The 26067-nt window shown below is 42.0% G+C and overlaps 1 protein-coding gene across 1 annotated transcript in view; it reads right to left on the bottom strand.

Annotated features, from left to right (window-relative positions):
• The window catches only part of TESK2 (testis associated actin remodelling kinase 2), a 133137-nt gene that overhangs the window by 1815 nt on the left and 105255 nt on the right, over positions 1 to 26067 (bottom strand). Inside the window, exons 5-10 of the mRNA XM_059374567.1 lie at positions 8015 to 8161; positions 1872 to 1954; positions 1541 to 1625; positions 1200 to 1283; positions 915 to 1001; positions 112 to 229 (exon numbers count right to left, since the gene is read on the bottom strand). Coding sequence (XP_059230550.1) covers positions 112 to 229; positions 915 to 1001; positions 1200 to 1283; positions 1541 to 1625; positions 1872 to 1954; positions 8015 to 8161 — 604 coding nt within the window. The remainder of the gene's footprint in view (positions 1 to 111; positions 230 to 914; positions 1002 to 1199; positions 1284 to 1540; positions 1626 to 1871; positions 1955 to 8014; positions 8162 to 26067) is intronic.

Raw genomic sequence — 26067 nt, forward strand, 5'->3', positions numbered from 1 at the left:
CCCTCTGCCTTTTTCCTGGATGTGAGATCCTATAATCAGCCCTAGAGAAGAAGGCCCCAAATCCTAATTTCTTCCCTTGGAGTCACGTGGAACACTGGTCTAATCTCTTACCCTTGGCTGTGGACTGCAGCTTCCTGTCTGTCTCCAGCTCTTCTTCCTGTAGATGGCTCAGAATTTCCTCCAGGGTCTTCCCAATCTCCACGAAGGATGGGCGCAGTTTGGGGTCCATCTGTAGTCATCCACACCAACCATTAGCCCTGTCCTCCTATCTTCCACCCCAAGGATGGCATTTGAGTCTGTTTCTGGCATCTTCTAAGATTCAGATATGCAGCTAAGAGATCTTTCCTAAAGGTCCCAGACCATGAGGGTGATTCTCAGAGCTAAGGTTAGGGAAGATGCTGTTGTCTTACACCCACTCCTATCAGCACCCTTTCAGTGTGTGTCTTATCCCCTTGATGGGCACAGAACTATCCAAAAGGGTATGCTTACATTGGTTTGTTCTGTTTTTGCTAACATGTTTCTGGGAGTTACCTGGATAAAGCCCAGCTACCCCTTGGTCATGACAGGTAGGTCCAGACCCCAGAGCTGTATAAAATGAAGGCTATCAAAAGCCCTTCCCATGGGCCTTAAGGCCAGCTGGACCCAAAGTCCAACTGAAACCTGACTACTGAGTTCTACTGATATCCAGGGCAAGAGGCAGTGAGTCTACCCTACAGGCTGAGGACTGTATAACACAGCAATTTTCCTCCTCTTGGTCCACGGTTCTGGAGGCGTGGAGGAGGGGCCATGGGCACTGCTATTCATCAATGAAAAGGAGGCTCCTCATGAAGCTAATTAGCAGCCTGTCCTAACTAGATGAAAGGGGTTCAGCCAGCTCCTGACCAAAGCTGGGGGGAGGGGAGGGAGATACTCACATTACAGCAGTTGAAGGTCAGCTGCAGAAAGTCTGGGGGACAGTCTCCCACCATATGCTGGAAAGCATCATAGTCTAGCCCAAAGTTCTGTGGATAGGTATGGTAAGGAGGGGACACGGAAGACCGGTCATTAATCTCTCCACCCATCCTGGCCTGCTTAGGAGAGGCTGAGAATTGCCCCAAAGTAACAACACAGTTCCAGCAACTCCACCCTGGGACCAACAGTTCCAGAGCTTCAAAACCAGCCCCATCCCACTGGCACTGTGCCCTATGCCTGCAGTTCACCTCTGTGCGGGGAAGACAGTCCGGATCAGCCTGGATGCGGGCGATGATCTCACAGAGGATGATACCATAAGAGAACACATCCGCCTGGTGGGTAATGAGACCTCAATGAGTTTCCTTCTCAGTGGAGAGAGAGGTGGGGTTTCTGCCCCTCAGGTCCACCAGCATAGGCTTGCGCCCTACTGTCTGCATTTCATTCAGTTCATTTACCGGGCAGCTGCCGAGTACCAGCCCTGGTCTTAGCAGGATTTAGCTCCCCACCCGGAACATACAGGTTGATCCTGGATACTTTCTGCTAAGAGTGGATTCTAAGGAGTACCAGGCCCCGGGATCCCCAGACTCACCTTTTCATTATAGGGCTCATCTCGGAGAACCTCAGGTGCCATCCAGAATGGTGAGCCCACCACAGCCAGCTTTTCACTTCCCCTGCTGTGGGGTGGGGATGGAGGGGAGATTATATGGAAAATGAGCTTGCCACTGGCTGGTGCAATGGGATACCTGACCACTGGGAACTCCTCTCCCTGAAGGGGAGACGTCTTAGAAGGCACTAAAACTGACCACATTTAGGAAGCTGGGACTGAGCTGTGACCAAGTTCTGGCCTCTGGGGAAGAAGCTGGAGCTTTGCTTTTGCTTCGGTCCCTTCTGTGACCCCAGTACCAATTAGGACTACCCACCTGACATCAGGAATCTTCTCAGCCAGGCCAAAGTCAGCTACCACTGCAGAGTAACCATTCTCATCCCTCTTTATCAGGCAGTTCTAGGGTTCCCAAAGAAGAAAACAATGTGGCTCAGAAGGGGGACCACCCAGCCATAAGGTTACCACCACCCCTCCCTGCCACAGGGCACCCTGGCTCTCCTCCTTGGTGAAACAACACTCTTAGCTGACCCCAGTGGTCAGACTTGGGGGCTCTGTCACCCATGGGAGATGGCTCAGGCCTGGATCTTGGGTTCTTGCCCTAAGATTCATATGCTTCCAACAAATATTTATCTTTGCTTTCTATATACTAAGCCTCAGTGAACAAACATCTTTGTCCTCTTGGAGCTTACAATCTAGTAGAGGAAGACAGACTATCAGGCCCCTGGCCTTCCATTCTCTTTTCCTCAGAATGCAGAGCCAAACACTAGCCTGACCTTGCCAAGTAATGTAAGCGTAAAACAAACATTCAGGCCTGCACTATCTTTTACTGCCCACAGGATCACAACCAGCTTCCTCTCAGTCTATGACCTGACTCTAACCAACTGACCTACCCCCTCCCCATGCTGTTCCTATGCTCAAATCTCCATCCAAACTTGTCACAGACAACCTGTACTCCTAAAGCCTGAATAGCTCCTTCAAGCTTTTTGTTGTTGCTTATACAGTTCCCTTCCATTTGGAATGTTCTCCCAACTCTCCTTTCCATGTATTTTTATGTATTTTAAAATACATAAAAGTGACCTTTCCACCCTGTCATTACCACACTCTCTTCTCAACTCCTTTAACTCCTCCTCTCTGCCAGTCTAGCAGAGAACAGGTTCTAGTTCAGGCCTTGCCTTCTCACAGCACTCAACTGGTGACAGAGGCTCAGGATGTGTTCACTGAACAAGAGAAAGGATGAACCCAGATGACTTGTAAATAAACACAAATCAGCAACCAGCTCTCCCCAAACAGCTGCGTTCAAAATAGCCCTACACACCCACTCAGGAGGCACCTCCCTCCACCCCCTTTCTCCAGAGGCAGGAGAGAGTAGGGATCCTGGGCTCAGGGACATCTCTGGGGCCAGCAAGGCCCTATCTGACCCAAACCTGCCCTCCCTCCCTCCTCACTGGGCTTGGCATGCAGTTGCTGAGGCAGAGCCACATCACCTCCTTCCTCCACCGCAGGTAGGAATGACTTTCTTTGGCCTCAATGTGATCATACTATTCTCTCCCTGAGCTGGAAGGAGCCTCTGATTTCATCATCTCCTACCCTGGGTCCCAGATGGACATGCACCATACCTGGCTTCCAACCAGGACCATCCTTGTGCTTGCCATGGCTTTGGCCCTCCCATCAAGTCGTGCTGCCTCAGCACCCCTGAGCCCCCCAACTATCACTGTGAGAGGATGGGCCTGGGCCAGCTATTGCCTATTGAAAAGCCAAAGCCCAGGCTATAAGACACAGGCTTGTGAGGCAGTATCAGCTCAGATCAGTCACGTTATTTTCCCTGCTCCTCCCTTTTCACCAACAACTCAGGCTCCTGTCTCCAAGGCTCAGTCTAAAGTCCTACTTACTATTTGCTTTATAGCCCTCAGAAACAGCCCCATAAATTCAGCCTGGGAGCAGCATGTAAGGGAAAAAGAATATGGCCACAGTACACTGTCCTTGTCAAAGCTGTGCAGTTTCTGCCCCAGCTTCACATTCATGGACATCTACTGTCCTCACTGCAAACCACCCACGTAGGGGTAAGTGACTTCACAGTAGTTTCTGTGAACAGCTGAGAAATGGCTAAGGCAGGGATGATTGGGGCCTCACAATATGGGACAAAGCTACCCAGTTTGCCCCTCATCTAGAGGGTGACTCCTGCACCTTGTACAGCTTCTCACAGCCAATAGCTGGCACGGGAGCCAAAGACAAAGATGGGATACTGCAAACCAAAAGAGCCAGACTTTTGGAGCCTATATCTGAGGTGATAAGGAAAATGTGGAGCAACCCTGCTGGATTAGCCCCTGTGGGATTTATCAGAAACTCCCAGCCTGCTCTTAAGACCCTGCCCTTAATGGGGTCTAGGCTAGTGAGATATGGCTGGCCACACTTGCTGTTTTCACTTCCTTATCTCCCACTCATTCCTCATCGGTTTCTGCTGTGTGTTTCCCCAGAGGATACAATGACTTCTATGGCATTAATTTCTTTTCTTTTTTTTTTTTTTTTAAGATTTATTTATTTTGACAGAGAGAAATCACAAGTAGACAGAGAGGCAGCCAGAGAGAGAGAGAGAGAGTAGCAAGCTCCCTGCTGAGCAGAGAGCCCGATGCGGGACTCGATCCCAGGACCCTGAGATCATGACCTGAGCCGAAGGCAGCGGCTTAATCCACTGAGCCACCCAGGCGCCCCTATGGCATTAATTTCAATAGACAAAATTAGTTCTTATATACTTGATCTTTCTGCTGCTGACATTGCTGATTACTTCTTTCAACACTTTTTTATGTGATTCAGGAATCATATTAACACTGGGCATGCAGGGGTACCTGGGTAGCTCAATCAGTTAAGCATCTTGCCTTCAGTTTGGGTCATGATCCCAGGGTCCTGGGATGGAGTCCCACATCGGGTTCCCTGCTCAGTAGAGAGTCTGCTTCTCCCTCTCCCTCTGCTGCTCCCCCTGCTTGTGCTCTCTCTGCCTCTGTCTCTCTGACAAATAAATAAACTCTTTAAAAATAATAATAATAATAATAATAATAAATATGTTCCAAATCAGTCCTTCCTTCTTCATTCCCACTACCCTTGCATTAGGTCCTCCTCATTCCTCCCCTGAATGTTGCAACACTCCTGTAACTGGTCTCCCTGGCCTGGTCCAGGCTTGATCTTTATTATTCACCTTCCTCATTCCTGCCAGCATGACCTTAGTAAAATGTAAATCTGTGTTACTCCCCTATTTAAAAGCCATCAATGACATATTGTATGATTCCATTTATATGAAATGTCTGGAATAAGCAAATCCATAGAAAGTGAAAATGGATCAGTGGTTGCCCAGGGCTGAAGAGAGAAGGGACTAGAGTGTGGGGCTTTCATTCTGGGATGAAGAAAAGTTCTGAAATTAGATAGTGGTGGTGGCTGAATATACTAAAAGCCACTGAAATACATACTTTGAAAGGGTAAGTTGTGTTTTATGTGAAGTATATCTCAAAAAAGCTGAGTCGCTTTCTCCATTTCCCATCTAGAAGATTAAATAAGCCACACAGTATATGATCAGAGTCCTCTCTTTTCAACTCTTATTCCCTACCACTCCTCCCTCCCAGTCTGCACATCATAGAGTTCATGCCACTATGCCTTTGTTTGTGCAATTCCCTGTGTCTGCTCTGGTCTAGAATATGACCTCCAGCATGTGTACTGATAATAATTAAACTAAACTAGTAAGTATAATTCAGTTTTCCAAATTCAGTTCAGCCCCCATCTCCTCTGAGAAACCTTCTCTGTACCCTCAGGTTGGGTTAAATACCCTTTTTTCAAAGCATCCTATGCATCGCCCTCTCTACCCATCTACCATGTTATAAAGTCTGTATAGTCCCTTCCCATGGCTAGAGACTATAAGCTTCAGGAAAGCAGTGATGTCTTAAGAAAGAGATGGCCCAGAGAATACTTCCTAGCCCCTTGGGTAAGGGAAAGATTGCCTACTTCTGTCTATATGGCACCCTAAGATTACAAAACATTTTTCACAAACACAGTCAAAACGACATTGTCAGGTGAGCAGATCTAAGATTTTTACATTTAAGATGAGAAAAATAAGCTTACAACTGTAAGTGGTAAAGACCCAGGTCTCCTAAGGGTTCTCACATGACACTGCCCTCCCCAGAAAGAGGCTGAAAAGCTTTCCCCTTTTATAATGAAGCAATGTAGGCTTCAGCAAGGTCATGGCAGGAGCAATGTAGTCTTAAGAGAGCAGCAGGGGCCAGGGGCCGTGGAGAAGGCAGCACTATGTGCAATATCGTAAAACCCCTTCATTTGGGACTCCAGCCACTATCTCAAACGTCCAAAGGCATCTAGTACAATGCTTGCATTTCTCACCCAACTTGGACATGGCCCAATTATAAGTAGGTGGCTACAGAATACAAATATGAAGCTCAGACCACTGTGGGGCTCTGAAGAAGCCAGACCAGTTTTCAGGCTGTGTGGAATATAAGGTCCACTACATATAGAACGAAGAATGCTTTATTCAAAAGTGTCTTTGGGGCGCCCTGGGTGGCTCAGTTGGTTAAGTGTCCAACTTGATTTCAGGGTCATAATCTCAGGGTTCTGAGACTGAACCCTACGTTAGGCACCATGCTGGGCATGGAGCCTGCTTAAGATTCTCTCTCCCCAAACCATAAAAGACTCTTAATCTCAGGAAACTAACTGAGGGTTGTTGGGGGTCTAGGGATAGGGTGGCTGGGTGATGGACACTGGGGAGTGTATGTGCTATGGTGAGTGCTATGAATTGTGTAAGACTGATGAATCACAGACCTATACTCCTGAAACAAATAATACATTATATGTTAATTAAAAAAATAAAAAGATTCCCTCTCCCTTGGCCCTCCCTACTCGCTCTGTGTGTGGGGGGGTGTATCCTTGCCTAGAGTAAGCTGCAGACATAAGGGAGGCTCAGACAGACTTCCCTGAGGGGAAAGGTTTCTGATTTTCAGGCTCAAAAAGGAGCGTAGGCCCTACAGCTGCCTGGCTTCTGTTCCTCTGTGTCCGCTCCCCTATTAGAATTCATCACACTAGAACTGAGAGACTCTATGTTTGCCTCTTCAGTGACGGAATGATCCCATTCATCTCTGTGTCTCAAACCTAGCACAGACACACAGAAATGGCTTAGCAAATGTTTATTTGAAAGTTTGGGCAGATAATTGAACAACTGGGCTTCTTTTCATATGTGTCAAAGGCATACACTAATCATACATTCAGCTCTCCACTGTGGGGACTGAGCTGACAAGAAACTCAAAGGGGTCTTATGACTTATGAGCCAAAACCAAGAGTCAGACACCCAACCGACTGAGCCACCCAAGCCGTTCCTACACTTGCCATCTTAACAGTGCAGCTGACTACAAAAGGCCCTGCCACACCCAGGGGCCCCACATCCACCTCCCTAAAGCTCTTTTCTCTGCAGTAGTTTATAAGCCAATCGCCAAGTTCCCTTAGGGGCAGTACTGCTGTTTGGAACAGAAGAACAGCTGTCGTGTGAGGTAACCAAGGACTTATTGTTCTAGGCCTTATTGGCTCTGAGAGTACAGCTTGCTTGTGTCCCCTTTGCAAACTTCATCTTATAACAAGCTCCCTCACCCCTCCTTCATGACAGAAGGGGTACAGGAGTCTGGTATGCATGTCTATATGTATGCATGTGTAGGTGTTACAGGTGGAGAATGAAATGACAGCTATTCTTGGATATGTACAAAACTCCTCTATACCTCTCTAGAAGACTTTAAATCAGCTCTTGCACAGAAGTCCTGTTAGATGGCTTATAGTTCCCACAACAATGATCAAACAATACTATTTATATAAGCCTGGTTATGGTGGTGTCCTGGGCCACTTGGCCCTGAAGTGCCTGCCTTGTAGCATGGCCAACTTCCTCTAAAAGCAACTATTTTCTAACCTAGTCACACAGCAATCTGGACAGCAAGAGACTAGCTGATGCCAAAGAAGAACTGGCAGAAGGGCAGAAACTCAATCACACAGATAGAAAATGGGTCAGTACATTATAGCCCTCAAAACCTGCACTCAAATGACAAAAGCAGTGAACTCCTGCTCTCAGTTCAGAGCTACCTCCTGAAGGCTGTGAAAGAGAACTCTACGACGCAGGCTCCCAATTTGCAATGACTGCTGTCACTCCTATAGGAGAGGAATCTCTTAACCCTCCCATGTCACCTGCTCCTGCAACACTCATTCAGATTGGGTCAAGGATTAAGATTCTTAAGATATATATGTTGCCTGGCTCAACACTAAAAGGTACCTGCTGTAAGCCAACATTGGCTTTCTAAGGACTAGCTGTACAGAGTAGTAAGTTATATTATCTGTGACTAAATGATAAATCTATATGAGATCATCATTTCAAAGCTCAGTAGTGACTGGAAGACAGTGTCTCAAAGAGTTGTGCAAGGAAGGCCTTCATACCTTAGATGTGAGGTCCCGATGGAAAATGCCTTTGAAGTGAAGGTAGCTGAGGCCCACTGCTATGTCATAGGCCAGTTTCACCCTCACAGTCCAGGGCAAATGCAGGTTACTGTCTAGCAACTGCTCCAGGTTTCCAGAGTTGATATACTGCAAAACAAAAGGAAAAACCCAGCCACCATTTGTCAGGAGTGTTTAGGCTGGTGGTGAAACTGTTAGAGAATAAACACCCAGAGAATAGAGATTCCATTAAAAAAAAAAAAAAAAAAGAATAGAGATTCCATGTTTTTTAATTTTTTTTAAGTTACTGAGGGTTTATTCGGTGCACAGGCAGTATGGTAGGTGCTACACACAGAGGCCCTTTCCTTTGCGGAGATGACAATCTATTAAGTGGTACAAACAGTATCATGTGGTAAATGCTAAAACATAGCTTTGTACAGGTACAACAGCATTATGAGTTCAGAGGATAAAGTTACAAAGTCAATCTGGGCATGTCAGAGGAAGCTGCACAGAGGAAATAAGGAATCAAAAGGATGACCTGGGGGAACAGGAAAGAAAGACAATGCATACAGAGGGAGCAGTATATGCAAAGTTATAGATTAAGTGCCAGGTGCATTCAGGAAATAATTTACTCAATATGGCCAGAGTGCATGAAGAGTAGAAACAGGTGAGGCCAGTATACTTTGCTAAGATATATGGACTTTATCCCATCTATCAGACCAAAGTAAGTCCAAAATAAGAGCAAAATACTAATCTTTACTTTTCAAAGAAAAGATTTTTTTATTAAGCAATCGTATGATCGATGGGTTAGATAGATTATGGAAATGGGTAAATAGGCAATTATTGCGATAATCATGGTGAAAGAAGGGTGCATCAGTGAAGCCAACAGAGGAGACACTGGAACAGAGCAAGATTCAAGATATACTTATATGGCAGAATTGAAAACAGACACATACAAAACTTGATGACAGTCTGGATTGGGGGGATGAGAGCAATGAAAATCTCTAGGTTGATCCCAGGCTCCTGGATGCCATTATTAATAGCCACAAAACAGACAAAAAGACAGGTTTTTAGAAGGAGCAGCAAGGTTAAAAATAGTGAGGTCGGCTAGGACATGTTGAGCTTAAGCGCTTGTGGGACAGCCAAGGTGGAGATGTCCTAAAAAGAGCTTAGACAAAGTCTGAGCTAGAGACCAACATTTAGGAGGCAGTAGCAATGAGCTGAAGTAGTCACTGACGCCTCAGGATGTATGAAGTTGTTCAGGGGTTAACATATAAGGTGAGAAATTCAAAGAATCCTAAGGAATAGTAACATTTAAAAGAGCAGGCAGAGGAAGAACCAAACAAGAATGTTAACATTGGGGGCGCCTGGGTGGCTCAGTGGGTTAAAGCCTCTGCTATTGGCTTGGGTCATGGTCCCGGCGTCCTGGGCTCTCAGCGGGGAGCCTGCTTCCCTTCCTTTCTCGCCTGCCTCTCTATTTGTGATCTCTGTCAAATAAATAAATAAAATCTTTAAAAAAAAAAAAAGAAATGTTAACATTGAAGCAAAGGAGAATATTCCAAAGTGGAAATGACCACGAAAAGTATCAAATGCTACATTTCGAGTAAAGTGAGCAGGAAAATTGTCCACTGAACTTGCAACTAAGAAATCATTGGTAACTATGGCGACAGCAGTTGGTCAAGACCAGAGTTAAGGGCACCTGAGTGGTTCAGTTGGTTAAGTGACTGCCTTCAGCTCAGGTTATGATCCCGGGGTCATGGGATAGAGTCCCACATTGATCCGGCTCCCTGCTCAGTGGGGAGCCTGCTTCACCCCTTCTCTCTCCTGCTCCTCCCCCTGTTTGTGCTCTCCCTCTTGATCTCTGTCAAATAAATAAATAAAATCTTTGGAAAAAAAAAATACCAGAGTTAAGACCAAGTGAACTGAGGAGTGAGTAAGAAGATAAGGCTATGGAGAAACTATGTGAAGATGTACTCTTTCAATAAATTTGGCTGTTCATCATTTTTACATACCCATGAAATGGAAGAAAAAAAAAAGGAGCAAATAAATGTATTCATATAGAGGTGATAAGAGTCAGAGTAATAATAGTAACAACAGCAACAAAACAACAGTAGTAACAGCTAATATTTATTCACATAGTGCTTACTTTGTGCCATGCACTAGTCTAAGAACTTAACATCAATTATCTCATTTAATCTGCACATAATCGTATGAATTAAGTATAATCTTATTCTCATTTTATAAAAGGCATTTAGAAGTTAGAAGTTAAGGGTTCAAACTCTGGGCAGTTTAGCCCAGAGTCCATGTTCTTTACCACTACATTACGTTAGACTAACAAGCTGCAGCATCTGAGTCAAAGAGCCTCATACAGAACAGGAGCTGAAAAATTTTTGCCAAGGAGATCATGAATTTATTCAAACCTTACATGATATATTATATTCCTTCTCCTTTCATAAAAGAAAAAAGGAAAAATTCCTCTAAGCTTAACATTAAGCTCTTAAATACCTATTTTGGGGGGGTGATACTGAATTTTCAAACAACCAGAGAACCTAAAGGGGGAGCAGTTAGGGGATCTGAATTTTAGTCCAATTCTGCCTCTTAATAACTAATTACCTTTGGACAAATCAACTAATCAGTTATTTCTACAACCATTCAGTAAGTCCATCTCCACTTCCTGTCACCCCCATATGACAGTAAGAACCTATCAGTTTACATCAACATTATTTTCCTTCTGGGATTAGAGTTTTCCTACCTATAAAATAGTTATTATAACTCCTGATCCATATAACTCACAATGTCATCATGAGAATCTAATACAAGCATATGAAAGTGCTTAGGAAAAAATTTAAGTGCCTTACAGTCTGATGTCATGATGCAGTAACATAGGCACCAGAAAGAACCAGTTGGGGGCAGCACGATGCAGCACTTCATATCCTTGGACGAGGCGGCTCAGGCTTGGCATCGTAGAGAGAATGGCTAAAAATACACCTAATTTCTCAAAAGGGAAACCTGTCAATCTGCTCCATTCTACTTGATAATCCATCTTGGAAATCTCAAAATGAGGCATGCTGATGGCATTAACACAGCACCTTTCATCTCTTCACTCTGGCTGAATCTGTCCACAGTTCACATTTGAGGAGCCCATTTACTAAAAAGAAACTAGCAAACTTCGGGCTACTTGGGAGCAATATAGTGGACATCTCATCATGCAAATTCTTCTAGTTCTGACAGAAAGAACTGAAAAGGTGGTTCACTTCTTTGATAGGGTGACAATGTGACACGGAAGGCCTCGGGAGCCACTGAGGTTTCCCAACTGAGGGCCAGGCAGAAAAGACTACGGTGAAAAGGCTGTATCTGGGGTGCCTGGGTGGCTCAGTGGGTTAGAGTCTCTGCCTTCGGCTCAGGTCATGATCCTAGAGTCCTGGGATTGAGCCCTGCATCGGGCTCTCTGCTTTGCAGGGAGCCTGCTTCCTCTTCTCTCTCTGCCTGCCTCTCTGCCTACTTGTGATCTCTGTCTGTCAAATAAATAAAATCTTAAAAAAGTAAAGAAAGAAAGAAAGAAAAGGCTATATCTGCATTCTCTCTGAGCCAAGATAAGCCAGGACTCTCGATTCTGGTTCAGAAAAATACGTATTTACTCTTTTCAGCATGTCTTTGAAGATCTGAGAATCATAGATCAAGGTGGAGAGCAGAGGAGAAAGGTGAGGTGAGGTGGGGAATCACACCCTTAGGAGGTTCTGGATCTTCCAAGCAAGATGGAAGAAGCACAAACCAGGACCAGAGAGGGAAACTAAATGGAGTTTCTTGTTACAAACCATTTATCTTGCCTGCCTTTGGCGAATATTTTTAGAGGGGGCTGATAAGCCTCTGGGCCTTCAGAAACCACAATTTCTGAGTGTTTCAAGACCTTTGTGTGTATGAAGAAAGGAAGTTTGAGATCTGCCAACAAGGAAGATTTCTAAGTTGCTACACACTCTGTGTGCCCATTAGTTGGGACGTTCACTTCCCCATAAGCAACTCCCAGCACAGGCTAAGCTGGTGTGTCCTCTAGCCAATCCCTCTGTGAGAAGCAGAGGCAAGATCAACTACACTAGCACATTCAGTTTCCCAGGATCAGGGTAACAGCTGCTTGGCTTTGTTTTCTTCTAGACCACTCCCTTGGGCAGCTCTACAAAACAACCTAAGACCTAAGGCATTGGCAGTGCATTTAAATAACCTACTAGAGAGATAAGTTTTTACATTTTTTATTGTTGTCCTTTTACACTTTCAAGTCCAGAAAACTGTAGTACAAGCCAACCAAGAGCTACAGGTACTTCAGGACCTCTTAGTGACTTCTGAAACATTTAAAAAATAAATTTATTTATTTGTTTGTTTGTTTGTTTGTTTGTTTATTTTCAGTGTGACAGTATTCGTTGTTTTTGCACCACACCCAGTGCTCCATGCAATCCGTGCCCTCTCCAATACCCACCACCTGGTTCCCACAACCTCCCCCAACCCCTGGCCCCTTCAAAACCCTCAGATTGTTTTTCAGAGTCCATAGTCTCTCATGGTTCACCTCCCCTTTCAATTTCCCTCAACTCCCTTCTCCTCTCCATCTCCCCTTGTCCTCCATGCTATTTGTTATGCTCCACAAACTTCTGAAACTTTATCTACACCCAAACCTGCCTTTCCAATTTGCAGTCTAATAAAAATATTGTAACAGAGTTTCTACCAATTCATTTGTGTTTGGTACTTGATTTCATTAAAGACTCTTATCCTAAAAGGCAGTCAATAAATAGATATGTGCTGGAGACTAAAGAATATTATGTATGCAAGAAATCATATGTCAACACCATAAAAAAAAAAATCACCATGGGTCAGATTAGTGAACACTCAGTTTTCCACTCAGGAATATCAATTAATTTCTACAACCATTCAGTTATTTCTACAACCATTCAGTGAGTCCATCTCCACTTCCTGTCACCCCCATATGACAGTAAGAACCTATCAGTTAACATCAACATTATTTTCCTTCTGTGATCAGAAGAGTACACATTACAGAGTAAATGTAGGTAGATAAAGATGAGTAATAGTTTATAACCTAAGGAAGCCCAGTGAAAGACACACATATAAGTAAATAATACCAATAACCCTTTAGTAGAGGTAAGTATGAAAGAAGAAACTGACTCTCCCTGAGCTTGGAAAATTTCAAAGAGAAGATAACATCTGAGGAGGATCCTAAAAGATGGCTAGAAGTTGTGTAGGCTGAGAATATAATTCTTCCCATGTATCCCCATAGGCTCTGATGGTACCAGTTCAGACACAGACAGACACATAAACGTGCCCATACAGAGAATATTCTGGAGCAGCACTAGGCAACACTTACCTCTCAATGAGGTAACACTCACTATACCCAGGGCTCCTGTTCCCAGCTGATTTTAGTCAGTTATAGTAGCCTCACCCAGTCATGATCAGTCAGAAGAATAAGACAAAATGGTTAATTTTTTTTTTAAAACTTTGGATTATCAACATACTGATACCTGCCACTAACAAGCTTATCCCTGAACAGTGGCTCAAAGGCATATTCAGAGGCTGTGAAGAAAATATCAACTGCAAGGATTATTACTTTTTGAAAAATCTACCCAACTGGCCTGGAGCTCGGGCATTCACCCAAACCAGATAAATGTGCTGCCATCCAACTAACAGAGATCATTTGCTACCATGTAATTAGCAGGGCTGTCCTGAGGAAGATCCGTCCAGCTCTCTAACCATCCACCTACACAAACACTGAAAGCCTGTTTGTGAAAACACAAACAGTGAAAACACAAACACAGAAAACAAAAGTGGGGCCAGTCTCTCCCCTTAATTCACAGTCTAGTCTACTTTACTGACCAAAGTGATAATCAACTATAATTTTCTCTTCACATACAACAGTAACATGTATGCTATACAGAAAATATCACTCTAACAGTAATGTACAAACTGTATAGAAAAGTCAGGAACTGAACGTAGGAAAACAGTTAGGCGGCTTCTGGAATCACCTAGGTAGGAAGGGGTGAATAAGACAATGACCGCAAGAATGGAAAGGAGGTTAATAATATCTGGAGACATCTTAGAGGTAGAAGCAACAGGATTTGGTGTTTAATTAAAGGCAGGGAGTAATGAAAAGAAATAAGGCACACAAAGTATGTCCAGCATAGTGCTTAGCTCATACTATACAACTCACTCTGCCCACTATCAATATCTTATCTTCATAACCCCTCCCTGGGTTATTCCATTGGCTTTCTAACTAGTCTTTTTGCCCCTTTCTTGAACAGACATAGCCCTCATTCCAATCCATTTTCCGTAAGACAGCCAAAATACTCCTTCTGAAATGCCAACCTGGACTCAATCTCCTGTTAAAATTATTCAATAATGCCTTATTACTGTTAGGGTAACCCACAACCCTTACTTAGCATAGACTATAAAGCCATTCACTCCTGCTTATAAAGGTCTAACCCCTGTTTACTTCACATTTGCACACAGCGCTGGTCCTTTTACCTGGAATACCTTCCCTCACCCAAGCCTTCCTGAGGATTCAGTTCCATTTCATGGAAGCCCATATGCAGGACTGGGACTAAGAAAGACATTCTGTACAAAAGGAACACAAAGATAAAGTGCAGAGATTAGAAGTTATTCCTTTACTTTTTCCTGAGTAAGGTATAAGTAGAGAGAAGGGATCAAGCTAAAAAGTAAAGATGGACAGTACAGTATAGTGGAAAAGCCCACACACACTGGAGTTAGACTGCCTAGGACTGAATCTCACCTGTGACTAGCTGTGTGACCCTAGGTGGGTCATTCAGTTTCTTTAATACTCATGTATAAAATGGGAATAAGAATAGTATCCACCCCCCTCAACAAGATTAGTATGTAACCTATAGAATTATGAAGAGCCAATCGGTTGATGTGTGTAAAATGCTTAGAACAATATCAAAGAAAGTTCTCAGTATATGTCAGTTATCTATGCTATTTTATTATATTTGGAATCTCTAAGTTACCTTTCTTTTAAAATATATATTTCTTTTAAATATATATTTCTTTTAAAATATATTAGTTATCTATGCTATATTATATTTATTATTATAAATATGTAATTTTTTAGAGAAGTTCTGGAACACCAAGATGAAACATCTATAGTTAATTTGTCAGACCACAGGAGCACTAAAGGTTTATAGGTGAAGTATACTATGATCTGTTGTGTGTTGAATCATGTCCCTCAAAAAGACATGCTCAAGTCCTAACCATTGGTAATTGTAAATGTGACCTTTTTGGGAAATAGTCTTTGCAGATGGAAAATCAAAAATGGGATCATACTGGAGTAGGGTAGACCCTTAATCCAATATGATTGGTATCTTTATAAAAAGAGAAGAGCGGGGCACCTGTGTGGCTGAGTCGTTAAGCATCTGCCTTCAGCTCAGGTCATGATCACAGGGTCCTGGGATGGAGCCCTGCATCAGGCTCCTTGCTTAGGCGGAAGCCTGCCTCTCCCTCTCCTACTCCCCCTGCTTGTGCTCCTTCTCTCGCTGCGTCTGTCTCTGTCAAATAAATAAAATCTTAAAGAAAAAAAAAAAGGAGAGAGAGACAAGAGACACAGACACACAGGGAGAATGTTATATAAGGGAGGCAGAGATGTGAGTGACACATGTATAAGCCAAGAAACACCACCAGAAGCTAGGAAGAGGCAAAGAAGGATCTTCCCCTAAAGTTTTCAGAGAGAGAGAGCACAGCTCTGTCAATAGTTTGATTTACTTCCAACCTTCAGAACTGTAAAAGAATCAATTTCTGTTGTTACAAGCCACCCACATTGCGGTGCTTTGTTATGGCAGCCCTAGGAAACTAATACATGCCCAAAACTACATTTTCGAAAGATCATGCTGGTAGCAGGATAGAGGAGGAACTAGAAGAAGGTTTGGAGGGTACTGCAACAGTCCAGATGAGAGGTACTCAAATTCCTGACTTAGAGTGCTATTATATTATAGGCATGAAAATGTAGGCTACAGTCAGACTATGCAGAGATAGAATCTAAAGGATATAGCAACTGGGTGGTAAATATGAGAACTGAAGGAAAAGAAAGGTAACTCTGAGATTCCAAATTCAGGTGTTTAGAGAAGTAATAGGAAGAGATTCTATCATCTTACGTGCCATCAGTAAGTCAGAAACACATCAGAAACCAGCATCAATGTCAAATAGCCAAATCAGTGACTTGCCAAACCTCTGTTCTTTGGATAAGCCCTCTACAGACAAGGGCCCACCCCGACCTAGTTTTCACTGAAGCCCAACAATGCCATTGTGCTAGCCACTGTATGTTTTTTGGTCCGCTCCAAACACAAAGACTAGCAGACATCCCATCCTGCTGGCTTGGTTTGAAGAAGAAAAGAAAGCTTTGTTACCGCCCCGGGTAATTTCAGGACAGGCATCCCAAGAGCGCCCTGTGGGAGGCTTGTGCTCCAAAGGAGCCTCCTGTTCTCAGCCACTACAAGCATATATCCCTCCATCTGCCAAAGCCCGAGTTTGCCACTGTTCAGGAGATCCACCAGGGCTTGCCTGACTGAAACAGTCAGTAGTAACGAACTGACCCGAAGAGAAATGAAACCCAAAATGTGTTTCTGCATATTTAAATGTTTCACTCTCTGCCTTCACATATGCCTATCTACTGCTCAGAATATTCTTCTTCCTCTTCACAGCTCTTATTCCTCCTAAATCTAGCTCAACTCATTTATTTTGGAAAGCATTTCCTGACATTCCATTCTACACTTTGTGCCACATGAGCCCCCTATACATATTTCTACTATTGCTTACCACATTGTACTATAACCCTGATGGTAGGGACCAGGTCTTTCTCAACTTGGTGACCCCAGTATCCAGTGAGTAATAAATTGTTGAATGAACAAATGAGTAAATATATTTAAATAAATGCAGGCAGGTTTTAAGTTCTCTCTTATCAGAAGTCATCCCAATTCAGTCATTAATGTAATTTAAGATCAAAACGGGGGGAGGGGGCACCTGGATGGCTCAGTGAGTTAAGCCTCTGCCTTCGGCTCAGGTCATGATCCCAGGGTCCTGGGATGGAGCCCCGAATTGGGCTCTCTGCTCAGCAGGGAGCCTGCTTCCTCCCTCTCTCTCTGTCTGCCTTTCTGCCTACTTGTGATCTCTCTCTCCCTGTCAGATGAATAGATAAAATCTTTAAAAAAAAAATCTTAAAAAAAAATATATATATATTTTAATAATAATGCCAACTATATGGCTGATATTATGGTAGCCCTGGAAATAAAATGAAATACAAAACAGTGCATTTGGCTACTCAGTGATATAAAATTCTGAGGATACTTTTATCACCCTATCAGCAAACTCCTTAAAATGATCAAAATTACATGGGCTTAAAAAATATAACTGCAACATCCTTTTGGAAATTATAGAAGATATTTATTTTATCAGTAAACTGAAAGAAGCCATAAAGATATCTCCCCTTCATATTCACATTTCCCATAGCTATATATTTAGTATGAACCCATTCACTGCTCAAAGAATATGTTTGCTTAATACACCTGAAGCAGTAGGAGTGTTTTTCTATGCATGTAAGCTACTATAAACATCAAAATGAATGTTTACCTAACAGATTCAAAAAAGTGTGTTTAAGCTTTACCCACAGATTTTTAACTCTTCCATCAAACATCGCATAATCAAAATCAAATGTCTTTAAATAAAGTAAATAAAATAAATCTGTAGAATAAATCTTCTCAAAGAAATAAACTAAGAAATCGTAAGACTGTTCCCTTTACCCTGTGAAGCTCTACATACAATCAATGGTCGGAGACATGATTTAACACCAGCTCAGGGCTCCTAACCGCTCCATCTAGTCTGTTTTCATATCCCTAAGTCCACAAAGCTATTGGGTTCATGCTTAAAATTATTCTTCCCTCTAGTTTGCTACCTCACATCTACTACAACCCTGCACTGAGCAGACCCACATCAGAATCTTTGACATTCACCTGGTGACTGGCCTCAGAGTGAACAAAGCAGTCCATTAAGGAAAAAAAACACACCCTGCATCCCCACCAGATCTGAGGGATAGGAGCTTTACAGTGGACAAAATGAAAACAGAAACCAAAAGAACTTAAGCTTCTAATTAAGGTGATTTATATCAAAGGAAAGGCATCTTTAGATGAGCCGATAATTTCTTCTACCTACTCTGCCTATATCAGTATACCACTTGGCCTCAGAATAAGGAATAAATCAAGCAGAAGTTAAAAGAAGCAACTACAAGCTTAAATGGTATCTTCTAGTGGCAAATCGTAGGTGGGGGGTAGAAAGGGAGGAAAAGTTTCCAACTTGCCGTGCGGAATATAGCTTCGCAGCCCAAAAGTCATTCCAAGTGCACACAGAAATCTCTTGAAAAGGCTAAGGGTCAAATTGGTAACTAAATACTTTCATGTTCACAGAAATTCATGAAGACTACAACGAGTTATCAAAGGAAGGTGTGGAGACAGAGGACCCAGCTAGTTCTACTGCAGTCAAAACAGATTTGAGGTCTTGTGTATACATAATTATCTACACTCTCAAACAAGAAAGGAGAGCCTTTTCCTTGGTTTCAAACCATCTCAGATGTCAGAATGATGTGCCCTCTTTAATGAAAGAATAAGAAAAATGAGGTGGTTGATCTTGAGTGTAATTTTTATTTTTAAGATTTTTTTTCTCTCTTTATAGATTTTTTAAAAATCTTTATTTATTTTCAGCATAACAGTATTCATTATTTTTTCACCACACTCAGTGCTCCATGCAATCCGTGCCCTCTATAATACCCACCACCTGGTACCGCAACCTCCCACCCCCTGCCACTTCAAACCCCTCAGATTGTTTTTCAGAGTCCATAGTCTCTCATGATTCACCTCCCCTTCCAATTTCCCCCAACTCCCTTCTCCTAACTCCCCATGTCCTCCATGCTATTTGTTATGCTCCACAAATAAGTGAAACCATATGATAATTGACTCTCTCTGCTTGACTTATTTCACTCAGCATAATCTCTTCCAGTCCCGTCCATGTTGCTACAAAAGTTGGGTATTCATCCTTTCTGATGGAGGCATAATACTCCATAGTGTATATGGACCATATTTTCCTTATCCATTCGTCCGTTGAAGGGCATCTTGGTTCTTTCCACAGTTTGGCGACCGTGGCCATTGTTGCTATAAACATTGGGGTACAGATGGCCCTTCTTTTCACGACATCTGTATCTTTGGGGTAAATACCCAGGAGTACAATGGCAGGGTCATAGAGAAGTTCTATTTTTAATTTCTTGAGGAATCTCCACACTGTTTTCCAAAGAGGCTACACCAACTTGCATTCCCACCAACAGTGTAAGAGGGTTCCCCTTTCTCCACATCCCCTCCATCACATGTTGTTTCCTGTCTTGTTAATTTTGGCCATTCTAACTGGTGTAAGGTGATATCTCAATGTGGTTTTAATTTGAATTTCCCTGAGGGCTAGTGATGATGAACATTTTTTCATGTGTCTGACAGCCATTTGTATGTCTTCATTGGAGAAGTGTCTGTTCATATCTTCTGCCCATTTTTTGATGCGATTGTCTGTATTGTGTGTGTTGAGTTTGAGGAGTTCATTATAGATCCTGGATATCAACCTTTTGTCTGTACGGTCATTTGCAAGTATCTTCTCCCATTCCGTGGGTTGCCTCAAAAAGATTTATTTTAAGATTTATTTTTACCAACTTGTTCAAAATTATCTTTATTACCCACTGGAACTCTCAGGGAAGTCTAATGCCTAATGGTAGTCTAATGCCAGCTCTCAAATTAAGTAAAGCAGCAAATGGATATGATCCCATTCAGAGGATTTGGGGATTCTAAACTGAAAAAAATCTTTTTCCAAATGACTAGAAGCAGAGAATGAGCATATTACTCAATCTGAAACCATTTCTAAATAAATTCAGAGGGTCCTAACATATAATTCACTTCATTTCATGAGTTCACTGAAAACAGGTTCAATACCGTGTCTGGTAAAGTAGGCCCCCATAAATCCTTGGTGAATGAACTTAGGAATGAAGTGTCCCTAACCATTTGTCTGCATATAGGCATTCCTTCTCCACTCTCCGTGAGTCAGCTCTCATCAGCTACCTGTCTTCAGAGCTTAGACCAGGAAGGTCTTGCCCAAGGGAAAAAGCCTTAAGCTGGTCTAAGACAAAAGACTGAGCCTGGTCTTCTATAGTGAAGAAACTATGCCAATTACAGCATTATGTTTAACAAAAAAAAAAAAAAAAAAAAAGTTCCCAGGTAATACACATAGAGCAGGGGAAGGAGAAATATTCCAGCTATACTCTCCAAGTTTTCCACATCTCAGTAAATGGCACCACCACCTACCTAGAAACTGGGCACCATCTTATTTCTCATTCTTCTTAACAAAGCCACAATCAAGACCTTGTGCCTCTATTTCCAAGACAGATCTTTAATAGACACTATCCCAGTCCAAACTACCCACATCTCTCATATAATCGCTAATATAAATTTCTCCTATGGTTGGTCTCTATGCCCCCACTTTTGCCCCTCAACAATCTATTCTCCCCAGAGCAGCTAAACTGCTATGTTTTAAATGCAAATTGTATCATACACTTTCCTATCGAAAACCTTCAGGCTTCCTGCTGTATTTAAAATAAATTTCAAACTCCTTTCCATAGCCTGTAAGATCCTGCATGATCTAGCCTCTGTCTTTTTCCCCAAATTTTAACATTCTTCTATCTGATCTTCATGAATGCCTCCTTATCTCTTACGTATTCTCAGAAAAGTATTTGATGACCTTACATACAAGATAAGTTAGTCAGGAGGCAGGCTTAGTCTAGGTGGCTTGTCGGTTAGCGGTTAGCGTCAGACTCTTGATTTCAGCTCAAGTCATGATCTCAGAGTCTTAAGATCTAGCTCCACATTGGGCTCCCTGCTTAGTATGGAGTCTGGTTTAGAATCTCTCTCTCCCTCTGCTTCTGCCCCTCCTCCTGCTTGCTCTCTCTCAAAACAAATAAATAAAATCTTAAAAAAAAATAAAAAAGGTAAGTTAGTATCAGCATATATACATTACACTGTCCTTATTTATCTCACTTGCCGTGATAGAGAAAAAATTTTTTCAGAAGTACAAAGTACATATTCATAGGGAAAACAATGCCCAAGTCAACAGAATAACAATACGACAGCACAGATATGAAAGGAAATCCATTCTAAGCCCCGTTATCAGACATTTTCCTTCTATAACATCCTTGCAAGTAGCCAAAGCAATCCATATTAGCTTCATCAAGAGAAACAGGTCATGAAAAGAATAAGACCCACACTAAATACAACTGCTTTCCTTAACTGTGGTGCCCTCGGTTAACAGTCCAGCCTCCCAACATCTAACAACACTGACTTCAGCGCTCCCAGCTTGATAGAAAGGCACTGCCTGAAGAAGCCCAACTAGATCTTCTAACCCAACATCTGTCCCCTCAATGACCTGCTACCTACTTCTTGCTAGTGGTAAACAAAACAGAAAATGGCCGCAGTCCTCATGGAAATATGGGAGAGAGAGAGACAATAAACAAACATTCATATAAGTGCAGAATTACATTATATTTAAATGTGCTACAATAAAAAAGAAAAGGCTGCTAACAAAGAGAATCAGAAGCCAACTCACAATCTGGATGTGGGGAGGTCTTTAGGAAAAGCCACTCCAGTGAAGTAAAAATTTAAACTAAGGCTTAAAAATTGAGAAGTTAAGTAGGTAAAAAGTGAGAGAATCACTTTCCAAATTTTGTCTAATTCTTGGGTTTCTTCTTACATAAAACAGCAGTAATAATGACTATATCTCAGAGGGTTGTCACATAAGGTTGTAAAAAGAAAATACATATAATACTTAATATTCCTGAAATAACAGCTATTTCTTTAATGAGTATGTCTGATTTTATAATTTAAAAAAAGTTTTGGGGGGTACCTGGGTGGCTTAGTCAGTTAAGATTTGGCTCAGGTCATAATCTAAGGGTCCTGGGACTGAGCCCAAGTTGGGCTCCTTGCTAAGTATGGAGTCTGCTTGAATATTTTCTCCCTTTCCCTCTCCCTGCCCTTCCCTCTTGCTCCCCGCCCCTTTGCTCTTTCTCTCTCTCTCTCAAATAAATAAATAAATAAATCTTTTTTTAAAAAAGGTTTCTTTAAGTGTCCCTGGTACTACCAACTACAATAAATTATTGGTTTAAAAAAACTGAAACATTTTCTTATCCAAAACTTTAGCTGACTTATCAGGTAAGTAGTATGTCTATTGTTTTATCTGTATTTTCAAAAGTCCAGTGCTCAGTTCTGTTCCTTCTGGGTGTACCAGAAATACATGTTTGACTGACTAGCTAATCTGGATGGAAAATAAGTTGTTGAGCAAATTAATTACACAGTCAAAGTTATAATTAAATAATGCAAAAGTCATTTAGAAATTATTCCATTCATGAGACGAGAGTTCTAGCCATTCATACAGCCTCCAAAATACATTTTTAAATGTACTTTTAAAAGAAAATTTGCTCCATTTTCCTTTTTAAGATGGCATTAAATGTGCTTCCTTTTCCCCCAATTCAATCATTCAGTCAAAATCTATAAAGTGTCTTCTAACTACAAAGTACTGCTGGGAGATCAGGAATACACAGATGAGTAAAATACTATCCCTATAGTAACCAGCAACTAATTGGTTTTATAAGGCACTTTAATAGTTACATCATTTGAACCTTGCAACACCCTGAAACATTCTTCTTATCCTTTTAAAAAAATTTTATAAGGAGGAAATCAAGCCTAGAGAATTTAAATAATTTTCCTATGGTTACTCAACTAATAATGGTGGAGCCTGGATTTTTACCCAAGCTTTTTGACCCCAAAGCCTGGAAGCTTACAATTATATAGGGAAACCAAGCAAAAAAAGCTTTAATACATGGCAGAATGTGTAATAAGAGAGGTACCCCCCCCCAGTGTGTGTGTGTGTGTGTGTGTGTGTGTGTGTGTGCATAAAGAAGATTAATGAATGGCCAAATTTGGCAAGGAGGGGAAAGTAACCAATGGCAAAGAATCAGAAAAGTTTTTATGGAGAAATAACTGGACTTTGAGCCAAGTCTTGAAGGGAGAGAAGATTTCTATATGATAAGGGAAAAGAGTACATCCTAAGATAAAGAAATATGAATAAGAGGCAAAAATACACAGCCATGTTTAGTAAACACATGAAAACCAGTTTGTCTGAATGATAGAGTACTTGTTAAAGAAGACCTAGCAGAAAAAAGGCAGGATTATGCTAAAGTACAAATGACTAGGATAACAAGCTAAGAGTATCCTGGATTCCACATTGGTGTTGTTTTTAAAAGATTTTATCTATCCATTTGACAGAGAGAGAAAGAGAACAAGCAGGGGTAGCAGCAGAGGGAAAGGTTGAAAAGCAGGCTCCCTGCTGACCAGGGAGCCCAATGTAGAGCTCAATCCTAGGACCCTGGGATCATGTTCCAAGCCAAAGGCAGGCGCTCAACCAACTAAGCTACCCAGGCACCCCCTGAATTACATGTTTTAGCCCTAGCTGTGTACAGGATAACCTATGCACTTTATAAATTAATAAAGTTTTAAAATACAGATGCCTGGGCCTCTCCCAAGACTTTAATTCAGTGGGTCTTGTGGGAGGTCCTTGCATCTGCACTTTCTAAAAAACTCCTAAGCAATTCTGGTAAGCAACTAAGGTTATAAAACCCATCAATGAAGAAATCACTGAAGGTTTTGAGCCAGAAAATGCCACTGATTATTCACAACAAAAATGATAAGCAACTATCATTTCTCAGGCACTATACTAGGACCCAACTGATATCAATGTAAATAGAATGGTCCTTGCCCTTAAGGAATTTATAACCTATATATACAAACAGTGAATAAAAATCAATGATAAATACTATTGTAATATGGAATTAAATAGGAGGGGTACCTAACCTTAGGATATCAGAAAGGGCTTCCAAGAGAAAAGAAGTTAAGTAGGAGTTGGCCAGGCCAATGGGAGATGGAGAGGTTGTGTTCTAGGCAGAGAGAAGAGCTGGTACATAGGCCCAGAAGTAGAAAGGGTCACATCCATTTGTGGAACTGAAAAGGTTCAGTATAACTGTAGTACACAACTGAGACAACAACAAAGAAGTCAGAGAAGCGAGAAATGAGGCCATACAGACAAGCACTAGTTAAGATCAGATGTTTTGACTTGACCCTGAGGGCAATGAAGAGCCACAGAAGGGTTGATGCAAGGAGAAACAAAATTAGATTTGTATCAAACACTGTGCTCCAAAAACAACAACAACAACAACCCACTGTGTTTATGTTCATCAACAGATGAGTGGATAAGTAAAATGTGGTATGCATTTACGATGGAGTATTCTTTTTTTTTTTTTTTTTTTTTTTTAAGATTTTATTTATTTATTTGACAGACAGAGATCACAAGCAGGCAGAGAGGCAGGCAGAGAGAGAGGAGGAAGCAGGCTCCCTGCTGAGCAGAGAGCCCGATGTGGGGCTCGATCCCAGGACTCTGAGATCATGACCTGAGCCGAAGGCAGCGGCTTAACCCACTGAGCCACCCAGGCGCCCCTACGATGGAGTATTCTTCAACTTTAAAAAGGAGGGCAATCCTGCCACATGTTACAACATGGATGGACCTTTAGGACATTGTGCTAAGTGAAATAAGCCTGTCACAAAAAGACAAAATGCTGTATGATTTCACTTCTTTGAGGACGTGGAGCAGTCAAAATAATAGAAACAGAAACTAAAAGTTGAAAAAGATCTGGAGCTCCATTGCACAACATAAACATATTTAATATTAACTATTAAACTGTACACTTAAAAATGGCTAAGATGATTAAAATATAGATTTGTACTTTAAAAGGACCACTTGGGGCGCCTGGGTGGCTCAGTGGGTTAAGCCGCTGCCTTTGGCTCAGGTCATGATCTCAGGGTCCTGAGATCGAGTCCTGCATCGGGCTCTCTGCTCAGCAGGGAGCCTGCTTCCCTCTCTCTCTCTGCCTGCCTCTCCATCTACTTGTGATTTCTCTCTGTCAAATAAATAAATAAATCTTTAAATAAATAAATAAATAAATAAATAAATAAATAAATAAATAAATAAATAAATAAAAGGACCACTTGGCTGGCAACATGGGTAGTATGAATTTAAGGGGAGAAGAAGACTGATAGACTAGTTAAAAGGTTATTGCAAGGGGCGCCTGGGTGGCTCAGTGGGTTAAGCCTCTGCTTTCGGCTCAGGTCATGGTCTCAGGGTCCTGGGATCAAGCCCCACATCGGGCTCTCTGCTCAGCAGGGAGCCTGCTTCTCCCCTCTCTCTGCCTGCCTCCTCTCTGCCTACTTGAGATTTCTCTCTCTGTCAAATAAATAAATTTTAAAAATTTTTTTAAAAAAGGTTATTGCAAGATGGTGGCAGAAGGAACTGGTGCAAGGTGAACGGATTCAAGATAGGAAGAAGGTGAAGTGGACAGGACATGGTGATTGATAAGACAGAAAGTGGGAGAGGTTGGGAATGAAGGAAAAGAAAACAATCAACTAAATAGTAGAAAAGTTAAGCACAATAATACTTTTATAAGTTATTACTTTAACATTTATTAAAGCAGCTACTTGTCTTACACATTGTCCTGCCACCTTCAAAAACTAGTTTCTCTTTTTGGGGCGCCTGGGTGGCTCAGTGGGTTAAGTCACTGCCTTCAGCTCAGGTCATGATCTCAGGGTCCTGGGATCGAGTCCCACATCGAGCTCTCTGCTCAGCAGGGGGCCTGCTTCCCTTCCTCTCTCTCTGCCTGCCTCTCTGCCTACTTGTGATCTCTCTCTGTCAAATAAATGAGTGAAATATTAAAAAAAAAAAAAACTAGTTTCTCTTTCTGCTTAGTTATTTGCTGAGTAGAAAATAAACATAAGCAATTACTATAGGAAGGTGAAATATGCCAAAATGAGCGTGTTAAGGAAAGAAATGCTTATGATTCTCTTTGGAAATCACTGATGTAAGAATTTACTATATAAGCAAAT

The sequence above is a fragment of the Mustela nigripes genome, chromosome 14 (genome assembly GCF_022355385.1).
Source record: "Mustela nigripes isolate SB6536 chromosome 14, MUSNIG.SB6536, whole genome shotgun sequence".
In the NCBI taxonomy this organism is placed as follows: Eukaryota; Metazoa; Chordata; class Mammalia; order Carnivora; family Mustelidae; genus Mustela; species Mustela nigripes.